Source organism: Leptodactylus fuscus, chromosome 7 (genome assembly GCF_031893055.1).
Source record: "Leptodactylus fuscus isolate aLepFus1 chromosome 7, aLepFus1.hap2, whole genome shotgun sequence".
In the NCBI taxonomy this organism is placed as follows: domain Eukaryota; kingdom Metazoa; phylum Chordata; class Amphibia; order Anura; family Leptodactylidae; genus Leptodactylus; species Leptodactylus fuscus.
In genome coordinates this window covers 120,692,702-120,714,199 of record NC_134271.1, presented here as the reverse complement: position 1 = coordinate 120,714,199, position 21,498 = coordinate 120,692,702, and the positions used below count along the sequence as shown (strand labels likewise).

General features: G+C 40.6%; 1 protein-coding gene across 5 annotated transcripts in view; it reads right to left on the bottom strand.

Moving 5' to 3' along the window:
- RYR3 (ryanodine receptor 3) overlaps window positions 1-21,498 on the bottom strand; it is a 485,624-nt gene that overhangs the window by 194,491 nt on the left and 269,635 nt on the right. For all 5 annotated transcript variants that reach the window (XM_075282947.1, XM_075282949.1, XM_075282950.1 and 2 more), the window contains 14 exons: window positions 20,761-20,920; window positions 19,465-19,612; window positions 18,626-18,831; window positions 17,450-17,624; window positions 15,013-15,221; window positions 12,391-12,551; window positions 11,769-11,802; window positions 10,054-10,217; window positions 8,279-8,444; window positions 6,372-6,458; window positions 4,874-5,100; window positions 2,776-3,580; window positions 1,080-1,280; window positions 331-433 (listed from right to left, as the gene is read on the bottom strand). In XM_075282947.1, coding sequence (XP_075139048.1) covers window positions 331-433; window positions 1,080-1,280; window positions 2,776-3,580; window positions 4,874-5,100; window positions 6,372-6,458; window positions 8,279-8,444; window positions 10,054-10,217; window positions 11,769-11,802; window positions 12,391-12,551; window positions 15,013-15,221; window positions 17,450-17,624; window positions 18,626-18,831; window positions 19,465-19,612; window positions 20,761-20,920 — 2,846 coding nt within the window. The remainder of the gene's footprint in view (window positions 1-330; window positions 434-1,079; window positions 1,281-2,775; window positions 3,581-4,873; window positions 5,101-6,371; window positions 6,459-8,278; window positions 8,445-10,053; window positions 10,218-11,768; window positions 11,803-12,390; window positions 12,552-15,012; window positions 15,222-17,449; window positions 17,625-18,625; window positions 18,832-19,464; window positions 19,613-20,760; window positions 20,921-21,498) is intronic.

Genomic DNA, 21,498 nt, shown 5'->3' with positions numbered 1-21,498 from the left:
TCTTTGTTTACCCCTATGCACCAACTGGATGTGTTACATGCTAGTATTACCGCAGAGGCCAGTGACTGTTTGATAACCTATCTATCTGCAGGGCTGAGTTGATATGCCAGGTTCTCATGAAAGACTTTTACCAATCTTCCTGCTGTTTGCCCAGTTTGTTAAAATCTCGATAACCCCTTTAACCCCTGTGCCAAATTTTAAGAAATCTGTGAACTGGCATAACATCATCTTCAGCAGCTTACAGCTAGGAAGTCCTATGCAGGAAGACCGAAAGCTACATGTAACTCCTGAGCCACAGGAATACACCATTATAGTAGTCCAAATAATTACCACAGTGCATTAGAAGATCCTCATGGAACTCATACAGCTCATCTCGAATCTCTTCAGGGCAAGGGCTGTCTTCTTGTTGTTGGAAATTCAGGAGCATGTTAATCTTTAAAGAAAAGAACAATATAGTGGTTAGTTTTTAACGCATGTAAGCATTAAAGTTTTTAAAGTTTTTAAAGGGATCCTGTCATTAAAACTCATTTTTTTCTGCCTAACACGTAGGAATAGCCTTAAGAAAGCCTATTCTTCCAGTGCTGCCTCCATCTTCTTCAGGAACGAGTCTTTTTCACGTCTTCTTCCGACGGAGGCTTCAAACTTCTAGGCCTCGGGCAGCCGACTGCTCATGCCTGCCAGCCACAAGAAAATGGCCGCTTACAATACTGTGTAAGCAACCATTTTATTGTGGCCAGTGGGCATGCGAAGTTGGCTTTGACCTAGGTCTGAGGCCTAGAAGTTTGAAGCCTCCACTGGAAGAAGATGTGAAGAAGACCCATTCCTGAAGAAGATGGAGGCGGCGCTGGAGAGTTCTCTTGCAGCATTGGGGACGCCCCCAGTGCTGCAAGAGAACTCATTTGCATACCGGCAAAAAACAGCTTATATACTGAACAGTGGCATGGAGAAGACATTTAAAGGTAGGAAAAGCATAACCTTTCTTAAGGCTATTCCTACGTGTTAGGCAGAAAAAAATGAGTTTAATGATAGGATCCCTTTAAGGTCTAGCATATAAGAAATTATTTTTTTTTGGTTATTACCTGTTCCTGCGGAGGAGAGCGGAACTCCCTGGTTTTCTTGGCTGTCAGGGCAGCAGACATGTTTAGTGCTTGCATCAGTTCATTGTAACGGAACTTCTGGTTGTACTGAAGCTTTGACACAAAGTTATCTGAGAAGGAAACAATGGACTCCACACGATGCTTCAACTCACAGTCGCAGAAGTAATGAAGTAGCTCACACATCTAAAAAGAATAATGGAAAGTTACAGTCTGCTGGATAACATACAATCACTCTCAGTGTAATGTTATGGAGTCCACATTAACCTTTAGGGTAAGTTCACACAGAGTTTTGAGGCTGTATCCGGCCAAAAAGATGGCCGGACATTGAAATGAAACGGAGCTGCTCAGGTCTTTCTTCCGGGAGCCGTTTCTCCCAGCTCCAAGAAAAAAGAAGCAAGATGCTTATTCTTCAGGCAGAGTCGCCTTGCGATTAGGCCTGAAGAAACTCCCTCCCCCGGACTAGGCCCATTCACTGGGCCTAATCCGGAGCAGAGTGCGCAGTGCACCGGCTTTCAGTCGCGACTATCCGTTTTTTGGATCGGAACCTGAGGCGGCCTTCGCCTCAGGTTCCGATCCAAAAAACCCTGTGTAAACTTACCCGCATAGTCAGGTGGTCTCTAAACACTGATCGCGTCATAGGTTCAGCCGACATTTATATAATGGTATATAATGTGTATGGCCAGCTTACACTAGGTTCACGCTACCTTCAAGGAGTTCATAGTTAGAAGACCAGATCAATGGATAAATGGACTGCTAAATAGGGGACATGACCAAAACCCGTTCTGTTTAACCGAGTGTCATATGAAAGAAGAGAATCTGCAGGATTTCACAGAATGGATCCAAAATTTGTTAATAATATATATTACAAAATTTATTAATGACACTAATACTGCCAGAAAATGAAAAGTTATCTGAAAGTTTAGTTACGCTTTAAGGTTTGTCGTCCTGCAGTTTGTATAATGAAGCTACTTTCCATGTTTCCTGGTACCCAACATACTGTAGTCAAATTTCACAGCTACGGGCACCTACATTTCATGTTCCCACTGTTTGACATTGTTGACTGATTTTTCTGTGTTTACTGCAAGCTCAGTCCTGTTCAAGCTGACAGTTACTGGATATGTCATCAATAGCACTTCCTAGACAACCCCTTTAAGTAAAATATTCACATAAAAAAAGAAAGACTGGAGCAATAAAAAAATAAAACTACTTTACTTTAACAGGGTTTTCAGGATGTATTAATTGATGACCTATCCTTATTATAGATTGACAGGGGTCCAACTTCCGGGCCCCGGGTAATCAGCTGTTCGAGCACTGCAGCCTCTTCAATAGAAATCAAGCACAGCGCCGTACATTTCTACAGAAATTGTCATTCATTAGGCCATGTTAAAGTCACATCACATGGCCTGTGGCTTGGAAGTGGCACTTGAGGAATTCCACTTCCGCTTCAAACAGTTGATCCGTGGGGGTCCTGGGGGTCCCATGTTGGTTAGAGGAGTAAATTGCACAAGGACCAAAAAATCATAAAGAACCAAGAAAGACAGGCTCATATGATAGTGGAGGTAGAAACATGGATAGAGGTGTAAATTAGAGACTAAGATATAGTAGATATGGAGTTATGAATATTTGTTGGTTTTATACAATAGATCTTATTACTGTATATTCTCATAAAGAAAATTACCTGCAATTTGACAGATTCTGGTAGTCGAGTCTGCAGAAGACCTTTAGCCGGAGCCTTGGCTTCCCTTGTTGCTTTCTCTCCTGCTTCCACAGCTTTTTCCTCATCTTGTGCTACTTCCTCCTTCTCAAAGTTGTCTTCTGCATCCTCTTCTTTGTGGTCACCAAAAACATTTGGATCAATAAGTAACAAAATTTGACGGACATCCTCATCCTCAAAAACTCCCATTATAAGAAGAGTGGCAATGAGCTTCAGAACTGGCACAAACTGGAACTCCACTTTTCCCCCGACAGGGTCTCGGATATGATCTCCACTGCTTTGTACAGCCTCTGTTAGCATGCTAATGGCTTTGGACTTGAGGATGTCAACTGGAATCTCTGGACCATGTTGCTGCCGGTCTTCTCCAGTCAATACAAAGCAAGGTACTGTGAAATGAAGATCAGATTTTAGGCAGGTGCTACGACCTACCCCAGGTAAGCCATGTCTTTTCGACTCATCAGGGAACAGACGGATTTGCCTTGTCTCATCAGTTATTGGAATAATGAACTCATTGTTCATCATTAGCTTTCCCTCCTTGGCAGACTCCAGATAGATACTTATAAGGAGGTTATAGAAGCCTGATCTTAAGAGGCCAGGGAGGTATTGGTTATCAATGGTATACAGAAGTTGGGATTGATCCACATGGCTGCACAAGGCATGGGCAACACGATTGTTACCCAGAGCACAAACAGCACAATACAACTTCAGAGTGTGATAGTGAAATTTCATCAAGTCTTCCTGCTCGGAAAGTTCTAAGATGTCAATACACCTGATAAAATATAAAAACAAAACAAAACAAAAAAAAAACGTGTAATGGAAATATTTCTCCTACAGACAAAGAGATACATATATCAAAATATTACAGCCTCAGCCCTTCTTGTCATGTTTATTAATGTATGACTGATAGTAATGTTTTCATCCCAATCTTTCCTTGTCATTTTAGTCAGCGTATTTTATATTGATGAAGTAGTTTATGACAGGCCTATATTTATATTCTAAGCTAGTCCATACCCTTAGAGGCTCGGTAGTCTACAGTACTTGTCTAACCATTAGGCACTGTGCAGATCACATTTTACCTACTTTGTTACAACATATGTATGTGGGGCTGAAGGATAGCCATTGGTCAAAAAAGGCATTTGGGTGACAACTTTTGAAAGTGAATCGCCACCATTCGAGTTTTATAAAGTGGATTGATGATCAAAGTCAATGTTTTGTGCTATAATTTTATTCCCACTAGATAGGAACACTTGGCTGAAGACTATAGTTACGTGATTCAATTCTGGGTTACTTTTTCTGCTAGTTGGGGTAAGTAGTCTTACAGGATGAATGCTATCTCCAGCACTCCCAGACAATGAATGGAGAGTCAAGGCTCATTTTCAGCCTGCTGCTCAGGTTGATGGGGGTTCCAGGGGTTGGACCCCCACCCACCATAAATTCTTCCCATTATATTGATAGGAGACAAAGTCATATCTTGATACAACCACTTTAATATCAGATTGTTGGGGTCTGACACCCAGGAGCTGATATGCAGAGAATTTAGCAGGAAGCAGAGAATTTAGCAGGAAGCAGACAGCTCCATTCCCCAGGTTACTGCAGATAAGCTCCCTCCCATTCATGTGAATGTGAGTAGCTACAGTGACTCGGATCAGTCACTATGCAGAGAAAAGATACATCTTCATCCTGCTTTAATCTCTGGGCAACAGCTGACTAATCTGAAATACTGTAGCTGGCCTCTGCCTAGCATAGGTCCTCACTACTTTTAGACTATGGTATCCGTCCATAGTCCTAAAAAATAAAAGGAGCTATTATGTCTAATTGTCAATAGAAGGGTCAGGTGAACGTTTGGGATTCTATATGGGTGCCATACAATTATCGGCTATAGATAAACAAGGTTAGACTAGTCCTCAGGAATACCAGAGGATCCTCTACTATGTTCGAGCCTGGGACCCATAACCACCTGATTTATTGTCACTTGGTCACTATGGTCTCTGTTACTTCTGTCTTGTTTCTATTTGACCTCTTGATGATATACATGTAATATCTATATTACTAAGACAATTACCTGTTCTCCTCAGGTATATGCAATGCCATCATCTGTAAGGGCTCCAAACACTGCACCACCCAGCCATGACGCTCACTCACACGTTCTGTTTCCACCTTTAGGAAAATATTTGGCATACGGCTCCAGAGAACGGGTGTGATAGTCTGTACGTCCAAGCGAGGTGGGCACTGTGGCACAGGATTCTTCTCTTCACTCTTAAATATTGCTGCTGAAAGGGGCATGGTGTTCTGTAAAGCCCAACATAAGATAATTATTATTCACATAGAGTTTATTAAAACCATTACATGTCTGCGTTATGTCAATGTATAATAATCACTGTAATATATTCTAATATATTCAGCTCCTAAGACCCACTAATGATGTTGGAGGACACCATATATCATGATATTAGTCAGTATAATGAAGTAGTAATTTGTATATTGAGATGGCTATATCCAGAGTGATCACATCATTAAGCAATGGTAATGATATGCCAATAACCCATTTTGCAGTCTGGTGTCTTATATCACATTTGCTGTAATGTTTATGTATCACTATTGTCCAATGCTTTATAGAATTGGTCCTTTGCACATAAAGGGTCACAACTAAACAACTTTAATTACACAATGGACTACTATTGACTCTTTATCATGATCTGGTGAAGTCTTATTAATGCAAACTTTATTTACTGTTTGTACAGTACGTAAGAGGCTGCCCAAGCTTAGACAACCCCTTTTATTGAAGACACATCACAGAAAGTGATATCCAAAACATGTCGTCATAGATTGGATACACACAGCAAACTGTATTCAATTATATATAAAACATTTTGGCAAAACCTCTGGGAAGCGCTCATATATTTAGAACCACATCCAAGTATTCACAGTTATGTCAAACTACATACAAGGGTTCTCACATAAACATCACTTATCACATATCTAAAATACAGGTGATAAATCCTGGGGCTGACTGCTGGGACATCACTATTAATGAGAATGGAGGTCCCCCAGTTCTCTGTGTGAATGGGGCAGTATATGTACGTGTGACCAGTGCTCCACTCACTCCTACAGGACTGACAAAGTTTAGCACACACTCAGTCAGTCCCAAAAAAGTAAACAGAGCAGTTCTCTTTCAGTTTATTCATATACAAGAGACCTCGGGAACCCCCATTTTTTAATTCGAGCAACTACATGTCATGATGTTTCAATCCCTGCACTGTCAATAAATGTGGATTGTGTATTTCTCTACAGTTACATGAATAATTCTCACTCTCTCACTAACTGGAAATATATCATTACACGTGGTCTTTACAATGTGTAATAAATGGATGGAGTCTCTACTCAAGCTCAGTGTGGGAGATCCTGAGCATGAGACACCCTTCTATAGGATACATTTGAGCAAATAGGACACATGGCAAGGGAGTTTATGCAGTCTGAGATGATAACATTGCTCCTAGGTATATACTCCTGAATGTACGCTACTGTATCTGTATGGTAGGTAAGCAAACAGAAAACAATACCTTTAATTTCCCAAGTTCAAACTGGAAGAGATTAGTGCTGGTCGGCTGCAGAAAAACTGCTGGGAACAGCTTGGTGTTTGGTTCAACCTAACAAGAGAAAATGGATTTATTTCAGCAAAAACCATCACCTAACACAACATAGTAATTCCCTCTAAGTGGAGCATTATTCACACACAACAGGAGAGCTCCGATTATTCAGGCTGGGAGCCATAATACCCGTTGCGTAGTAGTAATTTGTCAATAATGTCTGTTCAATTACTTTAATGGAGTTTAGAAATATGACAACTTACATACGCCCACAACTAAAAGTCTTATAGATGAATAGATAAATTACTATATGAGTTACAACGGACAAGGCAGCGTTCAAGTGGAGCGCGGAGCCTAGTAATGCCGACATAAACATGTTACTATTAAAATCCTGGTAATGTCTCAAACTGTAAAGTAACCTTTCCGGTAATACTATACTACTTCAGGACAACAATGAATAGATTTTAGAGAAGGAAAACAACTGGTTCATGGAAGGCCACTTGTCGAAAATTGCAAAAGCCGATCATGCAGCCTCATTCACATGGCTGTATTCTACATAAGTATTTCTAAGTCAAAAGGCATCGGAGGGGTGATCTAACACATGGACGACACAAAGCTTTTTATTATACCTTTTCTCTGTTTATTTCCACAACTTTTTTCAGCTTATTAATACTAATGCACAATACTATGCGAGAGAGACCTTAGACCAGCCAATAGGGTTGAGCCGATCTTGAGATTTCAGGATCGTTTTTAAAATCTGATTTTCGATCATTTTCCAGCCGATCCCAATCGCTCAACCCTGGTTACTTTATGTTTATGGAGTGGGGTTGAGCCGATCTTGAGATTTCAGGTTCGTTTGTAAAATCTGATTTTCAAGCCGATCCCGATCGTGAAATTTGCTCAATCGCCGATCGGGATACAATCTTTCCTGATTGGTCAACCCTACTAGCCAAACACGGATAACAGTCAGACACCTTTTGACTTAATGATCTCATCATCAACCTAAACAATGAAACTGTCTGCCATTTGTGATCATTTGTTACCTATCATTAGATGGATCTATCTATATTGTCTACTACATTCTTCTGTTCATATGATGGACCAGAAGAACGGATTAAATGATGCACATGTGAATGCACCCTAAGTTATTAACCAATGTGTAACTATGCTTTATGGATTCTACTTCTTTAGCCAGTTCTGGACTATCCATAGTCGATCAGAAGGTCCACTTTTACAGATCTTACAATTGTACAACTACAGAACTGGAGAGCCGGCTGTAACTACAGCCAAAGCTCCTTTAAAGAAGGCAGGGACTCTTTATTATTGTCCATGCTTTCCTCATCACTCAATCAGCACTGTGTATACAACTATGGAAACCGCCATGATGTGGCTCCCTTTTAAATAAATCGAAACGTAAAAATAAAAATTAAAGTAAAATAATTTTATAAAAATAATATGCCAATACCACGCCCACATGACAGGCTCTAGCCCTACCCTCAACAACACAATGTCAAATAACAATTACCATTTCGGAGAGGGAAAACTATTTAAGGCTAAAGCCCTATGCAGCAGGCTGTAGCGAAAAAGCGCTGTGGGAAAAACCATGGCGGCAACGCATGGTGGAAGCGCTTTTTACAGAAAGTCCGCAGAGGGCAGAAACATTGGTTTCAATTTACACTTTAAACCCAGAAACACCTAGAAGAATGAAACCCTTTATAGCCAAAAGATCCAATAGTTCCCCAAAAGAGTTGCCACTAGGTTTTCATTGTGGAGGTAATAAGAAACGCGGCTTTAGTAACTACTTATCTTACAGAAGACTTTACCATTATTATATGTAGTTATATGTTATCAGAATGAATGGAAGTAAGTTTTATAACTACCTGGTAGCAGGTTCCGAGATCTTTTCCATTGGCTGTGAATGACAGCAGCCCTGTGGCCAGATCAACAAGGCACCCAATATCAATATCTACATTGCTGCGGCTTGACCTCTGAGAGCCGGTAGAGAGGTCACCTCCCCACACCATGTAACAATTGCTCCGTTTAACACTGGAAGTAAGAAAAAAAAATACTGGGTGAATTTCTACTGCCACAATACTATCTTGTATGTTTCTTTGTATATAAATGATGCAGTTTACTGTGTCTTTGGTGCAATGGGCATAACATCATAGCTAATAAGCAAAGCAATTAACAATTAATGGGTGCAGATAATATGTGCAGTTAGTGAAGTCTATTGAAGGGGGCATCTAAAATTTGAATGACGTCCATTGCAGTACCCCTTCTCCATGGTATTACTTTTTGCATTATAAATGTGCTATTATATTACTGTATATGTGAAAAACCTGATATGTAGGTTTTTTCTGTCCGCTTGAAAAGTCGGACATCTTTACAAGCGGACAGTGAAGGAATAGGAGTGCAATAGAACGCACCCAATCGCCATTTAAGTGAATGATAGTGTCACGGACACAGCTAGTGTCCGCTCCTAATGTCTGTGTGAGATTTTGAACGGACACTAGGAGCGGACACTACCTGTCGGACACTGACGGTAGTGTGAACGCCCCAATGACCTTTTCTGAAGGTTTTCTCTGGGCTGTGAATGTTGTGCATTCTTGCTGAGTAGATGATCCCTTTATTGTGCACTGTAACACTATTATTGTAACATCACTGTGTCTATTATCCTTGTACTGTGATATTACTATGTGTATTAACTTTGGTCTTCAACATGAATGTGCACATTATTCCCACATTGTGACATATCAATTGTGTTCTGTGCCATCAATGTGAGCATTACATTTGTAACGAGACACCACTGTGCGCATGATCCTGTACTGTGATATCCCTGTAGTCATTAGACTTGTACTGTGACTCCAATGAGCATTATCTCTGTACTATGACATCACTTTGTGCATTACCGCTTACCGTGACATCACTGTGGGAATTATCCCTGAACTGTAACATCACTGTGGGCATTATCTTTATTGTGTGACATCACTGTGTACATTATTATACTGTGACATCACTGTGTACATTATCCTAATATTGTAACATCTGATAATTGTGATGATTATCCATGTGCAATAGGAAGAACAAATCATCAAAGAGGTTGTCCAGGTTAAACAATGTTTTCTAATTAGGCCAGGAGGAGGTGGAAAAAAAAAAAAAAACCATACTCACCTGTCCCCTTTACTCTGAGGCCAATGCTGAGGCTGCTAATTGACTTCAGGAGTCACATGTTCGCTGTGGCCAATCAGCAGCCTCAGGGGCCACAGAAAGCCGGTGACTTCACAGGTACTGACATCCTGGGTTCCCTTTTTGAGGCCACTGACTGGCCTCAGCTGTCATGGGTACTTTCTCCGAAAAACAATGGAGCTGCAGGACCGGACCGCAATGGAGGCGCCGGAGCACCAGGGACAGGTGAGTATGATTTTATTTTATTTTTTTCACTTTCCCTGGCATAATTAAGAAATAACATTAAGCCTAGACAACCCCTTTAAACCTTTCAGATTCTGTACTTGTTACTCATGCTGAATAAAGACCTCATTCCAAGTTTTGTTATGGGGACTCATGGTTACTTCTGGCTATAATCTAGACCCAGTTCCTACAGTATATAGCTGCAGTTATCTCTATCGTGTACTCTACCATAGAAACCACAACATACCTTTCATGCACTCTGCCTCTTTCATCTCCTAAAGTGACAGTCACAGTGCAGTTTTTGCTTAAGTCAAAATTTTCACTATAAAAGTGGTAGTCAGGAGTTACCCATCCTACCCATACTGAAGATGGATCTTGTCCAGCAAATATCCGGACAGAGTAGTAATACAACTGGAGGGAAAAAAAAGAGAAATTAGTGACATTTATGCAATGATATAAAATCTTCCTTAACCCCTCATTCACAGAAGTTTCAGCTGAATTTACCAGCCTGAATAGTATATTGGAAGAGGGGCTGCTAGTAATATAGTTAACTATGCTGTTAGGGGTCCCTGCCCCACGCAACAAACTGTCCGGTACAATAATCAGTGATCTTGGGGATCCAACAGGCCCTTTTGTGTTCCAGTATGCCTGTGCCCCAGTGCACAAAGCATAATGATATAAGATATGATATGATAAGATAATCCTTTAATAGTCCCACCATGGGAAAATTCAGTATGTTACAACAGCATAGATAATACCAACAATAATACAAAAAATACAACACACAAAGAGCTCCATGGTAGAGGTATTAACAGTAGGTACAAATCCTACTAATCCTACTAATATTATAAATTTTGCTCCTCAATCATGCAAAAACGACTGAAATTTGGCACATAGATAGTTTGTAACCTCGATTAAAACACAGGCTACTTTTTTCCCAGTAAATTACATGGCTTCCCGACTGTTATGAATTAATATTCACATAATATATAACACTGCTTTTGCTGCAGCTTATCTCAGAGAGATAACAGACCTGGCTTTATCAGAAACTATGTAAACAATCAGCTAACCCTCAGTCCATTCTGTACATGCATTTGCATATTATCTGATCTGCTCCAGGCAACATGCTCACACACTGACACGGGAAAACACCTTTAATCCAAATTGGCAGTTTGATACTTTTAAACATGCCGGGAAAAAACAAATCTAATTTGCTGCAAAATTCTAAAACAACGACAGCTATGAAGGAAGTCAGAAGTCACAGAGTTCTCCTCATGCGGAGCTGATAGGGATCATCGGTGCCAACAACACGCTCATTATATGGCTTCCCAGCGAGCTGCTGAGATGCCAGAACAATCACTGACACAGCGCAAGGAACAAGTTTAGCAGCAGTCCAGCTTGACAGCTGCCAAAACGCCGGAGCAGGCGGATTATCAACACCAACAACACACTCATTATATGGCGTCTCAGCAAGCTGCTGAGATGCCGAAACAATCACAGGCACGGTGTGAAGAACAAGTTAAGCAGCGGGACAGGTTAAGAGCTGTTGAAACACCGGAGCAGGCAAACCATCGACAGCAGCAATATAGGCGAATATAGACGAATTATCAACACCAACAATATGCAGACGAAGTCGCGGGCAGAGACACACACAAACGATATACAAAATACACGAGTGCAAAACTGGGCAATTCTTATAGGGCCACTACACAAACAAAAAATGAAATATACCCGTGCAAAACCAGGTCCTCCTGCTAGTAAAAGATAAAGGAAAGAAGATAGTAGGAGGGATATCACATATGTGATATCATATCATATCATATCATATTCTTTGCATAGTTTGGTGTTGAGGACCTTCAGGGTCTGAACTCTCACCTTAACCCCATGGACAAATCTGGCAAGAATTGGAAAGCATGTACATATCTAACCTCTGTCAAGTGAAGAGCAAATAATAAAACTTACTGTGGTTGTATGAGAACCTTCTTGAAGTGCATTTCTAAAATAATAGAGACCATAAAATGACACGTCAAAATGTTATTTATAAAAATGGAGTTATTAACAATAGTGATACAGCACTGAGGAAAGGTACTAAAGAAATATCTCCATCCAATATGACTTAGTGCAGTGTATATCAAATCACACACACAATAAACAGTGTATATACTGTAGATCTTCTAACACAGAAAAAATCTGGCACATTGTTAGACTGTATGATTTAAGTTTCCACCACCTCTAGCTGGCTTACTGTGAATCACAATTTTACGACACAATCTTGGCACATTTGTGTTGCATTTAAGGCACACCTACTTTTTCTGAAAATTCACACACATGTCTAGTGATTTGAAAAATTTTAGCCCAAACTAAAAGCACCAGAAGGTGCCATAGATGCACCATAATGCCCTTTAAACTCTTTAACCATGCAGGGTGATTTAGAATCTATTTAATCAGAGGTTAGTATACTTATAGTTGGCTTACAGAGCTATTAGATACGTGCTCTTCCTTGGCAAGCAAATGTGCAAAGTTTTTTTTCTTATAATCGATGAAGTCATCTTTAATTTAGAGTATAGGTAATAAAACCAAATACCTCTTCTGGAAGTTCTCCTCATTGCTGAAGGCAGAGTGGAACTCCACAGGCATACTCAGCCTGCAGTATATCATATCTTCATTGCTATTCTGGGTGCCAAAGGTTTTATGTGTAACCTTTAAGCATGGAGGGGCTTCTACAGTTCCATCTTTCCTCGTCACCTAAAAGTTACGAAGTAGACAAGCAAAAACAATTTAAGACAAAATTTATAACATAGAAAAACGTATGACACTGCCAAGGAAAGTAACTGATCTTGCATAGAACATTGCCATTGGCCAATACAAAAACCACTTCTACCAAAATTCTGACAGTGAGGGTAGTGAGAGAGTGGAATAGGCTGCCACGGGAGGTGGTGGGCGCTCCATCAATGGAAATCTTCAAGCGGAATCTGGATAAACATATAGCTGGGATGATTTAGGAAAACCTGCACTCGCAGGGGGTTGGACCCGATGGCCCTTGAGGTCCCTTCCAACTCTACCATAAGATAAGATAAGAAATTCAAATAAATGTCCATTTATGTAACACATTCTCAAGGATAGTTGCTGTTTGTTAGCGCCTCCCCTTTGGCTCACAGACCTTTGGATCTCAAGCAATGAATCCACGTCTAATGTTTATATGCACTAATAGGGCACATGGAAAGGGCATATTTGTCACTAGTCATTGTCCAGGATCTTTAGTAGCTAAACATATAGTTTAGATTTACATACAATCTATGTTCAGATCTGCATTGGGTGTCCAACCATTGCAAACCTGTCTAAAAAAAAACAGACACAAAAAGTTTCACAATGCATACCATGATCTGTGGTAGATCTGTGACAGATCCCTCAATGGGTATCTGTCAAAAAAGTATCCGTTGGTGTCAGTTTTTACACAGTATAAATGAAAAAGACATATGTCCATCAAGTTCAACCAGGGTATGGGAAACAGCATGGCATTCTATACATTTCCATAAGCATCAATGCAATTTTGCTTTCTAAAGGCATCTAATTTTTTTTGCAGCTGTCAGATGTGACTGATGTGACCAGCTCCTAGGGTAGGCTATTCCACAGATTCACAGTCCTTACAGTGAAGAAGCCTTGTCAGCTCTGGAGCTCTTTTTTCCTCCATGTGGAGGGAGTGCCCCCTTGTCTTTTCAGGGGATTTTACATGGAACAGCTTTTCCCCATATTTCTTGTATGTGCAGAAAAGGACCTTTCCTGGGTTTTGGTACAGGCAGTTCTATATACTGCTGGAAAGCCAACAGTGCGCTGAATTCAGCGCACTGTTGGCTTTCACGATCTGTGCCCCGGGTGAAGAGCTAGTGGTCCTAGAACCGTAGTTCTTTACAGTCAGAAGAGCGTTCCTGACACTCTGTCAGGTACGTCCTTCTGCACAGCAGAGCCTATCGCGCTGTACTGTGTGAGCGGGGAGGAACGCCCCCTCCCTCTGCTCACAGTGCTCGTCCATAGACGAGTATTATCAGGAGGGGAGGGGGGGCGTTCCTCCCCAGTCTCAGAGCACAGTGCTATTGGCGCTGCTTGTGCAGAAGGACAGTCCTGACAGAGTGTCAGAAACGCCCTTCTGACTGTAAAGCGCTATGGTACTGGGACCGCTAGCTCTTCACCCGGGGCACAGATTGGGAAAGCCAACAGTGTGTTGAATTCAACGCTCTGTCAGCTTTCTAGCAGTATATAGAACTGCCTGTGCCCCAAACCATGAAAGGTCCTCTTTAAACGCTCCAGAATAAACAGGTTTAATTAACACCTTCAGTCTCTTCTCATAACTGAGGTCCTCCAGGTCCCTTATCAGTTTTCTGTCCCTCCGCTGAACCTTTTACAACTCTAGGACAACCTTGCTATGAATTGGAGCCCAGAAGTGAATTGCATAATCCAGGCGGATCACTTTTTTTTCCCACTCATTTTTCATTCTAAGCACGAGGAAGAAAGAATAAAGAGGAAAAAAACGGATTGCAAAATGGACATAAATGTATTACGCTAGGTTCACACCTGCGTTTGAGTTTCCGTTCAAGGGGGTCTGCTTGGGGACCCCTCAAAGGGAAACCTAACCCGCTTAAAAAAGCCGTTAACCACGGGAACCCATGGGCCCCATACACTATGATGGTCGAAAAATGCGAAGAGGAAAGTGCTACTTGCAGCACTTTTCTCTCTCTATTTTTTAAGCGGGTTTGGGGATGGAAACCCCGAATGGAGTTCAAGCGCTGGTGTGAAGACAGCCTTACCATCTTTTCGTAATCCGTTTGTGTCTACATTTCACAGACAATACTAAAAGAGACAGATAAATTGCTGTCCGTCGTGTATCCTTATTTTTTGAAAGGAGCAAAACTGCTGCAAGTTCGACTTGTCCCTGTCCAAAAGAGCAGATACACGGTGTATATGGTCAAAAACCACACCACCAGTTGTTTTGTGGAAAAACATTGAAATTAATGTGCGTTTTTTATAAAACCCCATTTCTAATCAGCTATATGATCTTTCAATGGATCACAGAAACTGAATAGATACAGAAACAAAGCTTATCAGCTTTATATGCAGGCAGCATAATATAGAGCAAGAGGAGCTGAACAGATTGATATAGACTTTGGTGTGAATAAGAAGTAATGTGAAGAACTAGGATGAATATAATTACCTCAATGTGAGGATGATCTTTTGGCACGTTGACAAAGGTTGGTAAGCGCTTGCTGAACCACATGGCCACGTCTCTGTTCATGTTGACAGCAAACGGTTGGAAGCCCTCCTGTAGACCACACATTGTGTAGTACTTGAATGTGCTGGCATCTTTACCGAAGTTCATGCGACCGATCTGAGACAACCCGAGAGAGCAGACAGGGACAAAACCTGCAAAACACATGTACAGGAAATAAACTCTGGGTGACACAAAGAGTGGACATATGGCGAAGCCGGCAGGTAAAATCCTTGAACAATCTGCTTCAAGGAATTTAAGCTCATGGAAAGCACAATGCAAAGTATGGCAGAGTACATGATTTATCACTGGTAGGCTACAAGTCAGAAATTTCAGAAATTTGCAATGGATATTAAATGACATGTAATAAAAAAACATGATAATTACTGCACTATATTCTGTCATAATGTGTCTGTCCCTGGGCTATTTGAACCACTCCTTGATGCAAAAAAAAAAAAAAAAAAGAACAAAAACAAAAAACAAGTACTTGAATGCCAGAAAAAGCTAATTTATTTTGAGATGAGCATGCCAGGATCTGAGTCATTATGGGAATTCGCTGGTGGCCAAGGATGAATTAGTGATATCCATTAAAGAACGCAATATTGTCCAACAACGTCGACTTTCATCCCTCTCAGCAGTAATTAATCTATTGGCTTGCGATGAAATGCAGCAGTGGAAGGACAAAACAATTGCAAATGTTGCTACAATATGTAAATGTATACAAAGTCTTACCAGATGACGAATTAATGACATTTTATTGTTGGACGGGGGTAATGCTAAACCTGGCACAAGTAAGCAAGCAAATACTTTCATGAAGTTTATGAGACCACAAATACTTGAAATGACTTGGACCGTTCACAGGTCTTTTTATTAACTGTTATATCCTCTTTCTCTGTTGCGTATTGTAAACTACGGCCTGTAGTCATTCACCCAGAAGCTAGACTGTATATATATTTTGGTATGCTGAAGCTGATATATACCTTAAGACACCCATAAACATTCAATAGCTGTTTGGCAAACAGTCACTTGGCTGAAAGGTTATTCTTCTTGATTCTCCCATACTCAGCCAAACGTGCACCTGTTCTTAATAGAAATTGGGGAATCATCTCCCTCAAGATATGGGATGGCATTAAAATTCAACAAGCCCCATCCTTCCTTCCTCTGACAGATAATGTGTTGGTGTAATCTGTCTAGAAGGGTGGAGCTGATCTTGAGATTTCAGGATCGATTTTAAAATCTGATTTATGATCATTTTCCGGCTGATCCCAATCGTCAATTTTGTTCGATCGCCGATCGGGATCCGATCTTTATCGATCCCGATCTCTCTACCCTAATTGTATATTTCATATACAGTAGAGTTGAGCCGATCTTGAGATTTCAAAATCCGATTTTCGATCATTTCCCGGCCGATCCCGATCGTGGAATTTGCTCGATCGCCGATCGGGATCCGGTTCTTTCCTGATCCCGATTGCTCAACCCTACTGTCTAGATAAGGTGAAAGGATGACCACACTGAAATTGTCTGGTTTTGCTAACTTTATTATGTGTATGGAGATCTTTAGTCTATAAGAAAAATAAATTGTGATGCCCTCAGTTCTATGTGACCATCACATGGGGCCACTGCTGTTTGTGTTTCACACATACCTTTTTAACAGGTGTTATTAATATTATGCAAAATACTTGAGAAAACAATAAAGATATTGTCATTGTAGAATTATGCTCTTTATAGTAGAATTATGCTTTTGTTATTTAATGTATTATTTGTATGTTAAATGGTATTTACTAGAGGTTCGAAATCCAATTCGAACAGCCGCACACTGTTCGACTGTTCGAACGGATTTCAAACCCCATTATAGTCTATGGGGGGAAATGACTTACCAAGTCCACGAGTGACGGTCGGGCTGGATTCTGCTTGAAGTCTTCTCCCGGCGCAGAGTCCCCGCGTCCTCTTCCGGGTGGAATTCACTCTGCCTAGGCATCCGGCCTAGGCAGAGCCGACTGCGCATGCGCGTGTAGCGCATGCGCAGTCGGCTCTGCTTAGGCCGGATGCCTAGGCAGAGTGAATTCCACCTGGAAGAAGATGCGGGGACGCAGCACGGAGAAGACTTCGGAAACGTAAGAGAAGAACCAGTGTTGATTGGCAGAATGTATAGCCAGTGCGCTGAATCTGTTTTCCAGGATGTAATTAGGAAAACAGTGCCCTTGTTCGCTGTCTCTTAGGACAGCCCCCTTAACATCATGCATGACTTTTTTTCAATAAGCCTAATAACATAATGCGGGGATTATTGCCAAACTAGTGTTTCATTTGGAATAGAAACTGTATGGTATAATATGCGGAAGTGCCTAAAATTTGCAAAAAATTCATGTTTCTTCATCATACCTACCATTTTCAATTTCAAAGTCAGCAAAGGCCAGCTCAGATCCTTGATTTGTGATGAGAAGTTCTCCATTTAGAGTGAAGATCATTGATTTGTCTTCCAGGTTAATCATGGATCCCACCACATCTCCGGGCTGCCAGTTTCGACCAAAGAACGAGCTTCCCATGTTCCAGCAATGGCCCTGTCAACAGTATAATATTAGCAGTCTTCCATGATGGATCTGTTTTTCTACCCTTCACCTGCCTTCCTCACTTTCTGTTATACATAACAATAGTTTAAGCAATTTCTGCCACAACAAAATATTGCAATGGATGTGTCAAAATGAATATCCAACAAAAACTTAAAGGGATTATACAGTTTCTGCTGCTGATGGCCTATCCGTTGGGGATGTCAGACTGCTGAAGATCTAATATTGATAAGGATAGGCCATTAGAAGTAAAAATTGAACAAGCCAATTAAAAAAATGTCCACAGAATAAAAAAAAATTGATGATAGAGAGGGCCAAAGTTTAACATGTTTTTTTGATTAGATAAATGACAACTGAAATAACAGAAATTTTTGAACTTGTAGAATCCAATGACTAACCCTCATGGAGGCTGCAAACGGACAACTGCGGATTGCTTTAAAAACCCACAGAAGTGAATGGGTTTTTAAGTGGACCGTTTGCAAACCGTTCCCAATCTGTTTTACTGAAATTTCGGCGGAATTACAACAGGCGCAAATGTGAACGCCCCCTTATTGCCCTTTTTGCAGTGAAGTTGGGAAAACTGATGATCACCTGACATGCACTACAAAAATCAGGATTCATTCAAAAAACTATCCAGAAGACACAAGAGCACGAGTAATAATAATAAGAATATAGCAATGATCAAAAAGTGATTTAATCTCATGCTTCTTGAGATGGGGCTAATAATATAAAATATTGGCCAGTATATTAAAATACTTTATATCCATATAGTAAGTTTCAATCAGTTGGGAATTAGAGTAGGAGTTTCATGGACGTTGATTTTTTTTTGTTGTAATTTTTTAGATCTATGTATATATAGTATTTTTGGGAAAATTAAACTAACAATAGATAAATCAATTTAGAGGTAAAAACCCAGAATACTCCAAAACCCAGTATAATCACATGTACATAGCTCACAAGGTATATGTAATGTACCTAAATGTGAGATAACTTACTCTGCTGCCTTCAAATACAAATGCCCGATCGTCTGCTCCAAGTTCAAGATCAGGTCTACAATTGGGCCTGGCCCAGCCCACACGCATATCGCCTCCGGTCACCACCTCAAACTCAAAATACCACTTTCCTGACTTGACAGCATAGGTCTGTTCCACCCTAAAGAAGCGAATCTTGTCAATGCTGACTCTCTCCATCATTTGGTCAGCTGCGGAGAATACAAGAACATGTAAGCATATATAATAATGAGAATGGTAAAGATACTTTAATACGAGATAATACTACACAAGTAGAGATGGCAATAAAAGAACATGAAAAAAACACGTCAATCATGGATATGTTATTCATCAAATCACATAATAATGAATGGTATATACAATGGAGAGGGATTTTCTGGAGTGCTATGCATGGTTTGGATTCACTGTCATAAAGTTAAAGAGGACCTTTCACCATTTTGGGCATTGCAGTTTAATACACCGCTAGAAAGCTTTCCCTTTCTGTGCCCCCGGTGAAGAGCTATCGGTGCTGTAGCTCTTCACTGTCAGAAGGGCGTTCCTGACAGTCAGTCAGGAACACTCTTCCTCACAGCAGCTACTATTGCGCTGTACTGTGAGAGGGGGCATTGCTTGCTGTCCATCACCGCCCTCACCGTACAGCGCTATAGGCACTACTGTGAGTAAGGGCGTTCCTGACTGACTGTTAGAAATGCCCTTCTGACAGTGAAGAGCTGCGGTACCGGCACTGATAGCTCTTCACCGGGGACACAGAAGAGGAAAGTCAATAGTTGCAGCTGATGCAGCAGTTGGGTAGTTGCACAGTTTAGTGTCTATGGGGAACTTACTGATTTCTTGGTCTGGTGGCTCGATGTTGTAACCATATCCAATAAATGTTCTGACAGCTTCACGTAAACTGTCTCTGTTAGATTTCTTAGTACGTTCATCAAGTAAAGCATATGGCACCAAGCGTGGGTTTCGTTTATTCTTCAGATCCTAAACAAGTTAAATAAATCTTTAGGAAAACTTTTACATCTCTGAATATTTTGTATATAAAAAGTGATTTTTAAGTGAACTCCCTGTATGCAACAACTGATTTAAAGGTAACCTAACACAATGAAAATAAATGCAGTCTGATTTGCAGATAGAATGTTATAGTGTGAGAAATGTTGAGCAGACTGATCTACAGTTTTGTAAGAAAAGTTCCAGTGTAACTTCTTTTAAGTCCTTGCTCAACGTGGGCTTAGGAGTCCCAGACCTACACAGTAATTGGAAATTCTCTCTCCTGTGCCATATTGGCCCATGGGAAGACCAAGTCCTTCACTAGGCCCAGGGACCAAGTCATCTGATAGCTACATATATGCCTGGTCATAACTTTTTATATATACTATGTGTTACCCTATTACCAGCATGATTTAAACAATGAATACGACCACCCACATGAGTTCTAAGGCTAGAATAAACAGAGACATATTATATTATTATTATTATTATTAATAATAATAATAATAATAAGTAAAACATTCTGACAAAACCATCTATCACATTTTACAATTTTTTTTTTAATTTTTTGATTGTAATTTTTTGCATTTTTTTAAAAATGTAGATTGTGAGCCCCATATAGGGAACACAATGTACTTTGTTTTTTCCCAATCAGTATGTCTATGTAGAATGGGAGGAAATCCACGCAAACACGGGGAGAACATACAAACTCCTTGCAGATGTTGTTCCTGGCGGGTTTCGAACCCAGGACTCCAGTGCTGCAAGGCTGCAGTGCTAACCACTGAGCTACCGTGTTGCCCCTATATTTTTTTACTATTTTCTGTACTTGATCATGGAGGCTGCAGCTTGCATGAGCTTCTCCTTTATTTTGTTAAAGAAGTTTTCTGGGAGTCTGTTTTGGGTGATCGCTAGAACAGGCCAAAAATATCTGATCAGCTGGAGGCCTCCGGCCAGCCCCTGCACGGATCAGACATTCAAGGGTGCATCTGATCCTTGTAATATACCTTGTATGAATCTGGAAGCAGATGGCAGCATACATTGTTTAGTGGCAGTGTAACTGCAATTCAGCTCTCATTGACATCAAAATACTTCCCCTATGAACCAAGGATTACATATCAACACATGCATCAGATGGCACTTACCTGTTGGATGCCATAGGTCCATCCTTGTTTGATTCTATCTTTTGCCCAGACGTTGTGTGCATTCTCGGCAAGTTTATCAACTAGAACTTCTTGGGCTGGTAATAGTTTTACATCAGAGAGGTCCAAAGGGGCAGGTTTGTAGCCGTTGGACATCATATAGCTATAATGAGGAAATGCATTTATTACAATTCTGTAGAGCTGTGACGAATAGCTGAATGCTGCTAACATGGATCTGAAGGATGTCCCTTTATGTGTAAGGGAAGTGAATTCCCGCCGTGCCGCTTAATTAAAAAGTGACAATTCCCAACAGGGGAGCTCCGGCATCAAAATGTTATCGGCTGAATTTAAATCGAGTTCTTAGATTCTAAAAATAGCAACATTTGCCTAGAGAATTATTCCAACCTAACAGATGCAAACCAGCTCATTGCTAAAGGAGTAATAATGCAATTACTTCAGATAGTATTGGGTATATACTGGCACTGCTTAAAGGGGTTGTCCACTTTCAGACCAATATTGAGAGAAAAATGTTATGGTTTATATAATAAAAAGTTATACAATTTTCCAATATACTTTCTGTATCTATTCGTCATGGTTTTCTAGATCTCTGCTTGCTGTCATTCATTCTGTTACTTCTAGGAGATAAAACTCTGACCATGGTCATGTGATTTACGGGCCATGGTCATGTGATGAGCACACATGCTCGTTATAGTCACAGCACAGTAATCAGACATCTGCCTG